This window comes from Podarcis gaigeae (assembly GCF_964106915.1).
Source record: "Podarcis gaigeae genome assembly, chromosome: 10".
NCBI lineage: Eukaryota > Metazoa > Chordata > Lepidosauria > Squamata > Lacertidae > Podarcis > Podarcis gaigeae.
Genome location: NC_139686.1, coordinates 48,535,606 through 48,547,674, shown reverse-complemented (window position 1 = coordinate 48,547,674; position 12,069 = coordinate 48,535,606). Strand labels below are relative to the sequence as shown.

General features: G+C 40.0%; 1 protein-coding gene across 6 annotated transcripts in view; it reads left to right on the top strand.

The window, feature by feature from the left end:
• Positions 1 to 12,069, top strand: part of ARID2 (AT-rich interaction domain 2) — a 102,244-nt gene that overhangs the window by 86,648 nt on the left and 3,527 nt on the right. For all 6 annotated transcript variants that reach the window (XM_083698896.1, XM_083698893.1, XM_083698895.1 and 3 more), the window contains 3 exons: positions 8,994 to 9,139; positions 10,044 to 10,182; positions 11,353 to 11,438. In XM_083698896.1, the coding sequence (XP_083555022.1) occupies positions 8,994 to 9,139; positions 10,044 to 10,182; positions 11,353 to 11,438 (371 nt within the window). The remainder of the gene's footprint in view (positions 1 to 8,993; positions 9,140 to 10,043; positions 10,183 to 11,352; positions 11,439 to 12,069) is intronic.

Sequence of the window (12,069 nt, the reverse complement as noted above, 5' to 3'; positions counted from 1 at the left end):
CTGCAGGAGTCCAGCATTGATGCCTGGACCTTGTCGCATTGTTCAAGACACCTTGATGCTCTGGAGAGGCTTTTCAAGGGGCATAAGTGGCTGTCCTTCTATGAACCTTCTTCCATTCACCTTTCTCAAGATGAACTTCATTAGCAGTAGATTCAGAACAGTCAAAGGACTGCTTCACACAGCAGATATTTAACTAATGGAATTCACTAAGCAAGTTCATAAAGGATGGTCTATCAGTGGCTCTTTGCCATGATAGCACAATGAAACCTACCAGTTGTTGCAAGATCAATAGCAAGGGAGGGCTGTTACCATCAGGTCCTACTTGTTGGCTTTTTCTAGCAGTGCTAGAAATGGGATTGTAGACCAGGAAGCCCTTTGGTGGATCTAGTAGGGCTCTAGTTACATTCGTTCTTTACATTTATTTACAAAGGATACACACTTGTTAAATGCTGCAGAAATCTGTGAATTGGTGTGGTTTTTTTTACTGGATTCTGAACAGAATCATTCATTCTATAGAGTACATTATGCTTGCATCCAAGTAGTCCTACAGTTCTCTTAAGGGCAGAGGTTGAAGTGCCTTCAGTGCGCCATAAGGCATCCATCTAGATTTAGCTTTTCTAAAATATATCTTTGAGAACAGATGGGCCAAGCTGCCCTTATGACTGACTCTTCGTTTTTAATGTACTGTAGATTTCTGGAGCAGATTGACCTCTCGTGGACATCAGTTCACTTGCAAATAAAGGATAGAGCCAAACATTTAGCTCAGACCACATACAATGATACTGAACTAGTTTGATCAGGCTGCAGTTCAAAATCCTTTTTTTTAGCACTGCCGTTTAAGACCTTGTAACCTAGAGTATTGTATTTCTTCTTTGTCTCATATTTGAGAAACTTGCATATGTTTCCAGACAATGTCTTGGTTATAACACCTTTTATCCTTGAAAGCTATGGATAAATTTAAAACCACTCAGACTTGCAAGCATGTCAGCATGAGAAGGGGTTGTTTTTAAACTTAGTTCTTGAATAAAGAATCTCAAGATAATTTGCATCTTTTATATGTTCGGCTTTATATGCAGTTTTCCTACTCTTTCATTTTGAATACATGGAATCAATGTTTGACTGGGCCAGCCCAGGACATTTTGCTGTTTGAGGTGAAACTGCAAATGATGCTCCTCTTGCCACAATATTGATGCCTACTATTCAAGGCCATTCAACTTATTTTAACACATGAGGCAAAAAAACCCCATCTACAACCACCTGTCCCCTTTCACTGGCAGTAAAAATGCAGTAATAATAAATGACAAATATTTGGTTCCTTTTCATGATATCCAAAATCAGCTGCCTGAGGTGGTAGACTCACTCTGCTAAATGGATGGGCTAAACCTGGAGGCAAGCAAATCTTGTCCCCATCTTCACAAATGTGAAGAAGGAAGACCCAGATAGCTACAAACCATCGATACCAGGGAAGGTCCTGGAACAGATAATTCAGCAGTCGGTCTGTGAGCATTTAGAAAAGGGATGCTATGATTACTAAGACCCAGCATGGGTTTCTCAAAAATAAGTTATGCCAGACCAATCTGATTCCTTTTTTTTGATGGAATTACAGACTTGGTGGATCAGGGAAGTACTGTGGACATAGTGTGTCTTGATGATGTTTGAATTGTATAACAAATTCTATCAACCAAACTACAGTTGTACCTCGGGTTACAGACGCTTCAGGTTACAGACTCTGCTAACTCAGAAATAGTACCTCGGGTTAAGAACTTTGCTTCAGGATGAGAACAGAAATTGCGCAGTGGCGGCATGGCAGCAGCAGGAGGCCCCATTAGCTAAAGTATTTCAGGTTAAGAATGGATCTCCAGAACGAATTAAGTTCTTAACCCAAGGTACCACTTTATGTATTTCAGTTTCTTTAATCTCTGCTAACATTCTGTGAACTATGTTTTAAGATACTGCATTTACTAAGTGATGGAAATAACCCACTAGATGCAGGTCTCGCTATATGAACACAATGTGTTCTCAGGAAATCGTTTGTTAAGGCAAGTGTTTGCATAACGAGTCAACTTTTCCATTTATACCTATGAGGAACTTTCTAATGTGTTCCTGCCCATAGGATTTTGACTCCAAAATCTCTCTCTCTCTCTCTCTCTCTCTCTCTCTCTCTCTCACACACACACACACACACACACACACACACACACACGAAAACCATCTGAAACCTTACAAAAGGCAAATGAGGGGAAATGCTTTCTTGTTCAATCTCTCCCCCATTCTCCCCCTCCCATCATGTTTTCTGGCAAAACAGAAAAGGGTAACGCTTGTTTAAGACTGCATATTTGGTTACAGTACTACATGCAGGTTTGGCTGTTCAGATTAGCGGTGTGTATACAGGGGTTTGGATACGTGACTTTTTGTATAACAAGCGTTTGGATAGTGGGACCTGCGTGTATCTCCTATTCTGCCCCATATATGATTTAACCACTACTGTTCTGATTCATAGGGTGATTTATTGTGATGCCCAAAATTCAGTCTCTTGTTAAATGGAAAGGATAAAAATTTCAGGTAATATATTTCACATTAGTTGCACTCAGGACTAGAGTGCTTATAATTAAAAATATATTTACCTTGTATGGTATCATGGGGAAGTAATCACCTTTTCTGTCACCAGCAGTTACATTGTTTGAGTTGAGCAGTTTGTGAAAATACCTCAAAAGATTGGTTCCTTTATGCCTAATATTTATCTTTGCTACATTTGAAGCTTTAAAAATACATATTTTGAATGATAGGATAAATGAAAAATTGTTTTGGGGTGGGGGGGGGAGAGAATGTTTAGTCCTTTGAGTGAGAGTAATCTTATTTATTATCAGTTTCATTACTGTTAAGCTATCATATATTTATTGTTGTTTTTTGAATTGGCTGCTTTCCCATATCAGATTCAAGCTGCAGTGTCTGTAATGTGCTAAGATAAATATATACGCTCCCAGTTATCACAAAATCATTGCTATTTGAATTATGTATATTTTGCTTATGTGCACTTTGAATTGTACTAATGGTAACCTTTAAATAATAGTTTCATTTCTGTGTAGTATGTATTTGAATAATGAACCATACAAAATGGGCTTGTGAAGGAAGCAGCGTATTCCGAGGACAGTTTTCATTTATGATTCAGTACCCTAAATTCCCAAAGAGTGAGTTAGGAACTGTAATGTATTTTAATTTAATGCCTTTACAGACTTTTTTTTTTAACCCACAAACTGTATTGCAATGGTAATCTAATTACCCACACATTTTTGTATATATGTGAAGACTGGTAAGATGCTGCTGCTGCTGGGACCGTGTTCACCTTTCTTTTCCAGGCCAGATTCACAGCTGAGGTGATAAGAAGAGATTTGGGGCCACCTTTTTCTTGGTATCCAGTGCAGATCCAAATCCAACTTTCAGTGCATACGCCTTGTGTTGGAGAACAGTAATAGACCATGCATTTCAAACCACCTTTAAAGTACATAACTTCTTCCCCAAAGAATCCTGAGAACTGTCGTTTACTTCTGAGAACTACAATTTTCATTACCCTTAAACTACAGTTCCCATCGGAGAAGCCATGTGCTTTAAAAATATGCTGTGGATGATGTAGTCTAAGAACAATTTGGGTTAAACCTGCAACATTGATTTTATCCTTTGCAGATGCAACTGGCCTGCTCACGGTTTCAGGGCTCCAGCTCAAGCCGTGGAAGAGCAGGAAACCCAATTGCACAAGTATGAATCTCTTTAGCCGTGTGTTTTCCTTTTGGTTTATTGGCTCTCTGCCACTAGTTTTCAGTAGAGATCCCAGATGTAGAGATTCCTCAGCATCATGGGAGAATTGGCATTAAAGGGATGGAATGGCTAATTGATTCTCCCTTTTCAAATGGGATAGCTAAAAAACAAATAAATCTTGGCATGAAGAGTGCATTAAGGCCAGATTGGGAGAATAACCAACATTGCACGCAAATTAGCATGGTGATGGACCCTGATGTAAAATTGACTCCTCACAAAAATCTGATGGCCGTTTTTCCTGGTTCTTTGCCAGAGGCTCTGCTCAGTAGTAAACCAAAGCTGAGTGGCTTCTTCCTTTTTGTCTTGATCCTGTCCATCTTACTTAAGCAGTTTTGGGCAGAGTTAGCAAAATTCTTGTCCTCTGAAAAGCACCTGGCAAATGGAGGGCACTGAATAAACATTACACCGTCTCAGCAACACCAACAAGCAGATGGCTCATTTCAACCCAGTTGGATTTTAGCAAATGGGAAAAACACCTAGCTTGCTGTGCTGTTTAAAACCACAGTATGGATTGCAAATATTGCACATTGTTAAAGTGTTTTGCATTATGTTTGTAGCTTCATCTGGACAACTAATTTGCTGCAGTTTGAGACAGGAAGGAGTTGGCATCATTTTTAGCTTTTTATTATCTTTCTGTATTTTTCCTTTGAGGGCATTGCTTTTGTGATTGGTGATTGAGAGCTGGAAGCTTGTTTTATTTGACTTTCCAGAAACATCTGTTAAGTGTAGCTATGCTTCCCTCCCATTATTGGTTTATCATAGAAGTGCTTGATATTGGGCCAGTTTTCCAAAAGTAAGAAATCGGTTTATTCTGGGACTTGAAAAATGTCAACTTTCTGACTCCCTTTTCCAGTCCCCCTTCTTCATAAGCACTTACTTGATCCATCCTATTTAAATAGGCTTCTGTGGAAAGCAGATTGGCAAAACTTTAAGCAGCTCCAAAGCCTTTGGCTGCAGCCTCACCTTGATATGGTCAGGCTAGTTGCTGCAAAGCAGGTGCATAGCTCCAGGAGCTATTATGTGTTGCTGTGTATAGAGCCATTGAAGTTCCCAGATGGAGTGACTAAGCTTATCATTTGACTGTTATTCACTTTTGAATAACATGAATGTACTGAGAGTTAAATTTCAGTAATCTATTGTCAGTAAGGCAATAAAATAAAATAAAATTCATGCCACACAGGCTATTCATTTTTCAGTCTGAATTATCTCTATGCTCCTTGCATTTAGTTCAGTCTCTCCTTAATTTATGTAAGACCATTCATGAAGAGGTCTTTGAACTTATGCTGATCTTTAGGTGTGTGGTTTTTGGTTTTTTTTAACAGGAGGCATACAACTGAAACTTGGCTTTTATAATTTTTGCATCTGTGGGTTAAACCACTGAGCCTCTTGGGCTTGTCGATCAGAAGGTTGGCAGTTCAAATCCCTGCGACGGGTGAGCTCCTGTTGCTCAGTCCCTGTTCCTTCCAACCTAGCAGTTTGAAAGCACATTAAAGTGCAAGTAGATAAATAGGTACCGCTCCGGTGGGAAGGTAAACGCCATTTCTGTGCACTGATCTGGTTCGCCAGAAGCAGTTTAGTCATGCTGGCCACATGACCTCGAAGCTGTATGCCGGCTCCCTCGGCCAATAAAGCGAGATGAACGCCGCAACCCCAGAGTCGGCCACAACTGGACCTAATTGTCAGGGGTCCCTTAACCTTTACTAGGCATAGTATGGTCATGGTTATGTTCCTTCATAGAAAATGTTGAGAAAAATAAGCCCAGGGTACTTTTTAAAAGGTCTTGTGCTTAGTCTTACACTTGTTCGCTCCTTTTAATGATGGTTTGTTTAAATGATCCGGTGGACTTGCTGGAATTCTATATATTTTGCATTTATTTAAGGGGGGGACGGACCTCATATGACTATAGTTTACCATGTACTATATGGCAAAAGCTGGTCAGATACAGGTAATTGTTTTCCTATACCAACTTCTGCTTGCCCAGTGTTTCTGAAACAGTGGACATTGAACCACTTTCTGGTGTGCCTCAGTGCCACAGCCTTCCCCTCCTTATAGTCATGCTGTAGCCTTTTAGTCTGACTAGTACCAGCTCCAGAAACTCCTTGTCTGCTGATTAAAGGTGGCCAGGATACAAAGGAGGATGTGGGAAGGGAGGTCTTGGGAGGTGTTGAAGGGCAATAGAAACTGAGATAACTGTTGTCTATGCTCTGGTAACCTTTGGTTATATTCCTGCAATACATTATACGTAGGGACAGTTTGAGAACTTCTGCTTGTGCAAAATTCAGCGGCCAGGCTGCTCACCACGGCAAGATGGCTTGAGCAGATAGTGTCAGTCCTGGCTGAACTGCACTGGCTGCCAGTTAGTTTCCAGGCCCAATTCAAAGTGCTGGCTTTGACCTATAATTCCTTAAATGGATCTGCACCACAATACTGCAAGGACTACCCCTCTCCATATGAATCTACCTGGACCCTGCAGTGTTCTTCTGAGGCCTTTCTTCGTGTGCTTCTTCCATGAGAGGTCTGGAGAGTGGCAACAGGAAGTGGGCCTTTTCTGCAGTGGCTTCCCATTTGTGGAATGCTCTTTCCAGGGAGGTTTGGCTGGAGCCACCTAGATCCCTTTAAATGTGTTTGGGGGGGATTATTGGCTTGATTACAGAAACGTGGGTGGGGCTGTGGGTTAAACCACAGAACCTAGGACTTGCCGATCAGAAGGTCGGTGGTTCGAATCCCCGCAACAGGGTGAGCTCCCGTTGCCCAGTCTTTGCTCCTGCCAACCTAGCAGTTCGAAAGCACGTCAAAGTGCAAGTAGATAAATAGGTACCACTCTGGCGGGAAGGTAAACGGCGTTTCCATGCGCTGCTCTAGTTCACCAGAAGTGGCTTAGTCATGCTGGCCACATGACCTGGAAGCTATACACCGGCTCCCTCGGCCAATAAAGCGAAATGAGCGCCACAACCCCAGAGTCCGTCACGACTGGACCTAATAGTCAGGGGTCCCTTTATCTTTACCTTTTTATTGGCTTGATTGGTTTTTGTCCTTGTTCTTATTTTATATTTTGTGGGTTTTTTTCTTGTATTTTTATGCTGTGAACCACCCTGAGATCTACAGATGAAGGGTGGTATACAAATTTTAATAATAATAATAGGAAGACAAAAATAAAGATTGTAGTAGTAACATAAATAAACTGTGAATAATGAGGAAGGAGAGCAGACAGGAAAGCTGTAACAGAAAGAAGTTCATGTAAAAGGACCAGGAAGGAAGGGTGAAAGAAGCTGGCAGTTTGGTTGAGAGATAAGGTAAAGGTTAAATGTGAAAGGAGAATAGGAGGAGAAATTACAGGTAATGGATAAAAATACTTTTGAGAAGCATGTGAGGATGAAAAGGGAAAATACAGTATAAAAGGCCTTCACCATCTGGCATCTGGATCAGCAAATTCTGCCTAAAGTGGGAAGACTTTCACAATACCTCCGGAGCAAATGTTGGTATTATTATTATCATCATCACAGTGGTACCTTGGTTTAAGAACAGCTTAGTTTATGAGCAACATGGATTAAGAATGCTGCAAACCCAGAAGTAGCTGTTTTGGTTTGTGAACTTTGCCTTGGAATAAGAACATGTTTCACTTCCTGTTGCGTGTGTTCCATTTGTAAATTGAGTTTCCCACTTCTATGGAAAAGCACACCTTGGTTTAAGAACAGTTAGGTTTAAGAACAGACTTCGGAACAGATTAGGTTTGTAAACCAAGGTACGACTGTATAGCAAATGTCTGTATTTAGCTTAAGGAAAGCTGAACTGTGGAACTCCTTGCCACAAGGGGAAATGTGGTGGAAAAGAAATTAGTAACTTCCAAAGCTGGATTATTTATGTATAGAAAATGATACTGTTAATTGTCAGGTGATTATGCCAAACTCTGCCTCCATCTCCCACCATTTTGTGGTTGGCTTTGTTTCTAAACCACCATTGTGTGACTGGTGGGCCTCAGGGGGAATTTTCAGCTGTGTCAAGTGGGCCCTGGGACCCCTGAGCTAGGCAATGGATACAAAACAGTTTCTCAGTGTGTGCTCCTATCTTTAGCTTGTTACCTAATATTAATTGGGCTGGCAGATTTCTCTTGGCAAATAATTTTGTTCTTTTGATTTAATTAATGATCTAATTCTGAATACATGCTCTATGACTTGTTTTATTTTCAAATTAATGACCTTTCATCAGGTAGAATCAATTCTCACTAGGTGAAAGTTTTCAAATACAAGAAACAGTGTGGGGCAACGTGAGCATGTTGGTGTTTTGAAGAGGCTATATTGATATAAGCACCAATCTTACAAAAATAAATCACATGGTATAGTCATCCTGGAACCTCAGAATGCAGGGTGGGTGGGTTCCTGTTTCTCGTTAAAATGAAAAACAAATTGTGGAAAGTATCACAGATGTTGAGGGAAAGGATTCTAGCCTGGTGTTTTATTTGGCATGCTAATGTTTAACTTGCTAAAGTTAACGCTGATGGAGAGATTTCAAACATTTCTCACCTTCATTTTAAAATGGTATATGAAAGATGGAATATGTTACTCTCTCCCCCCCCCCTTTAAAAGTGAAGGTCTGCCATTACGGTAAATACTTAAAACAACCCCATTACTTACCAACATCATATGTGCACATGTTGTGGTATATACACAATGAACAGGTTGATCAAATCTTGAGAGTTGCTCATTCAAAACTTTACTTAACGTTTGTTACAGGCAGTGAAAGGAAAAATCAAATATACGTGGTGGTTTCAAATATAATCCTTTAAATTACTCTGACTGAAAAAAGATAAGTTGCCAAATTCATACAAGTATGTTAAATTGCTCCATCACTTTATCTCTATAGAGAAAGATTGCCATCTGGAAAGCTTCCTAAAAGCTGTATCTAATTCTGTGTTGAACCTGAAACGTAAAAATAGAGCTGCTATAGAATATTGGGGAAAGTCTGTAAATAGCTCAAGAGTACTCCAGCCTTTATTTCATTTTACTATTTAGAGACAGTGAGTACCATCTATCTCCCTCTGCAGTCAATAGCAAAACTGCTGATCACTATGGTTTCACCTATTGCCGCTGGAAGTGTGCTCCGTGAAAATCAGATCTTGCATTGTTCAATAAACAATAATCGGGCAGGAATTTAAATCCTCCTTGTTTTGAATTTCCCCACAGAGCACACCTGTCACACCCGTACCAATGCAAGTCCAGGGCCCATCTGTCAGTTTGCCACCTTCTGTGTTCACTGTACCAAGTTCGCACACAGAACAAGTGAAAAAACCAGGACAGAATTTCATGTGTCTCTGGCAATCCTGTAAAAAGTAAGTGTTTTTCTTTGAGTTGACCCATATATTACAAGGGTTTAGTTTTATGCAACATGATATTTGTGGTTGTTGACCCCATCCTTTTTAAAGTTTCCCATCAGTCAGCTCACCTGTCAGCTAACCGAGGAAAAATGGGGGTTTTTATAGAGAAATAGAGAAAAGCATCCCTATCTCGGTTCTTTTCCCACCACTGGAAACTAAGGTCTTCTTTTGCTAGGGAGTTCCTTAAGAAAGCACTTAACTGAAGATGGAAGATGGAAGACAAAGCTGAAGATGATCTTTGGGAGAGTGAGAGAGCCAATACCTTTAGTGACTGGTTTTAGAGAATTTCATTTGAAATACATTATTCCCTTACCCTCAGTGTCAATGGTTGAACAGAATCTTCAGCACCATTCAAGCACCTGTTTGCACAAGTGGTCAGTCTTACAAATGTTTAACTCTTTCTTAGGGAAGGGGAGGTCTTTATAACCTTTTTTTTAAAAGGTACAAATCCATTCCTTTCTGTTTCATAAAAGTTCAGTGGTACCTCAGTTTTCGAACGTCTCCGTTGACAAACATTTCGGTTTTCTAACTCCGTAAACCCAGAAGTAAATTCTTCAGTTTTCGAACATGCCTCAGAAGTCGAACATGCCACGCGGCTTCCACTGAGTGCAAGATCCTGAGGTCTAGCTGTAGGCTATTGAGTTTTCAGTTTTCGAACGTTTCAGAACTCGGGACAGTCTTCCAGAACAGATTACGTTTGAAAACCCTTAGCGATAGTAAGTCAAAGTTCTGAATAATTAACATTTGCCATTTCTTGCATTTTTATTTTTCAGTATTCATGTTGATTGCTCAGGCAACAAAATTTTTAGCAAAATTGTATTCCTTCTTCGCCTGAGTTTAAATGTATTACATTTTCCAGGTGGTTTCAAACGCCATCCCAGGTTTTCTATCACGCTGCAACTGAACATGGAGGAAAAGACGTCTACCCTGGACAGTGTTTATGGGAGGGCTGTGAACCTTTCCAGCGGCAAAGGTTTTCCTTCATTACCCACTTGCAGGTAGAAATTGGTCTCCTATCCCTTTTCTCAGTATTGATGGCAATTTGAAAGGCATTATTTTCATATAAATATAAAAATGGCAGGCTCAGAAACAGTGCAGAAAATGCAGTCCAGTGTGATCTGAGCATGCTCAGTGGCCTTCAGGAACTACAGTAAATTAAGATTGTGGATGTGGGGGGGGGGGTGATGAAGGGGGAATTGTGAGGAGAGAATTTGCCAGCATAAGCCTCTAATAGCTTATAGATGGGGTGGAGCATGTGCATCATGAGGTGAAATAACTTCTTTCTATGCACTATATTGGGAGACAGCAGAAGGCCCAGCTATAGAACAACAGGGTGCTCTAATTCAGGGGCTTGCAGTCAGTTTCAAACCAAAAGTCTTACTGCAACATACATACATATATATATATATATATATATATATATATATATATAGCATTTGATAGTAATAAAATGCAGAGCAAATACCATTTTATTTTCCCAGGCTTTGAAAGCATTTTAACCTCCTGAAGTGGTTTTAATGCTGCTGTGTTTATATCCTTATCCATGAATTGTTTTACTGATGTTTTGTTCTTCTTCCTAATTTAATGTTGTGAACCACCCATTGCAATATCCGATACTCACGTTTCTAGGAGTAAACATCATTGAACTCAATGAGACTTACTTCTGAGTTGTCATGTATAATGTTGTGCTTTCAGTTCCCTGTAAACATGGTCAAACCTTGTTCATATTTATTACATTTTTTTTACAATGGCTGAGACCAATATGATGCACTAACTATTTCTACCTCATTCATCAACGGGCTGTAGGTTTGACCTTTCCAGGTGTTTTTCTATTAGCTTCTGTGCAGTAGCTAGAAGAGTGCTTATCCAAATGGTGTTTTCCTTCTTCATTGCATTTCATTCTTCAATCAGTAATGAGGCAATGAATTATAACAACACAGTGTACAAAATGTCTCAAATTCACATTCTTCAATATGATGTTGCTGATTTTTCCATATTGACTGGCCACTGTGCAGTCTCCACCCACTAATGTGAATGTGCATAATTGCAGTGTTTGTGTATGTTCACCAGTCAATTTATGAGATGTTTATGTACACACACATACACCACTCTCTCTCTACTAGGTCTATGTTATGTATTTAACATTATTATTTTTTTCTCTCAAACAGGATAAGCACTGCTCAAGAGATGCCCTTCTTGCAGGATTAAAACAAGATGACCACGGACAAGCAGGAAGTTCAAAACCTTCCACAAAGTAAGAGACATGAGCTTCATTATTAATCTAGCAGCAGAATCCTATGCATGTTTTCTCAGAATTTCAGCTGTGTTCAGTGAAACTGTGTCCCAGTTTAGCATGCATAATACTGCTGGCTAAGTTCTCCTGGATGAACACTTGCATTGTTGGGGATGCAGCAAGGTTGCATTGCCAATCACCAGTCTTAATACCTCATCTCCTTCTGATCCTTTGGTGGCAGAGGGTGGGACAGCTTATGGGTGGCATGTAGCTCACCAAATCTGTATTTTTTGCTTGGCACATACTGTGTACAGCTCACCAAACAGTACACTGAAGATTGTGTTATTTGTACGGAGTGTCTGCTCGTGAGTCTATCCATTTTGCATTTTTCTAGCAGTCAAACACTAAATATCTTTGTCGTGGAAGGGTCTCAACATCCTTACTATTCCTTTTAAAACCTCTCTCAGTTACAGAAACTAGGCATTATGCAAAGAGAGCAGTAATCTATACCCCCTTCCAATTTCAACTGCCAGTTGAATAAGTCATTACTCCTGTTCATCCCATTTTGAATGGGAACCAAAATTGTCTCCTTTTGTAATTCTCTCATCTTCATGAAAAGTTCTGATCCTTCCTCATGCAGAGCTCTTTTTTC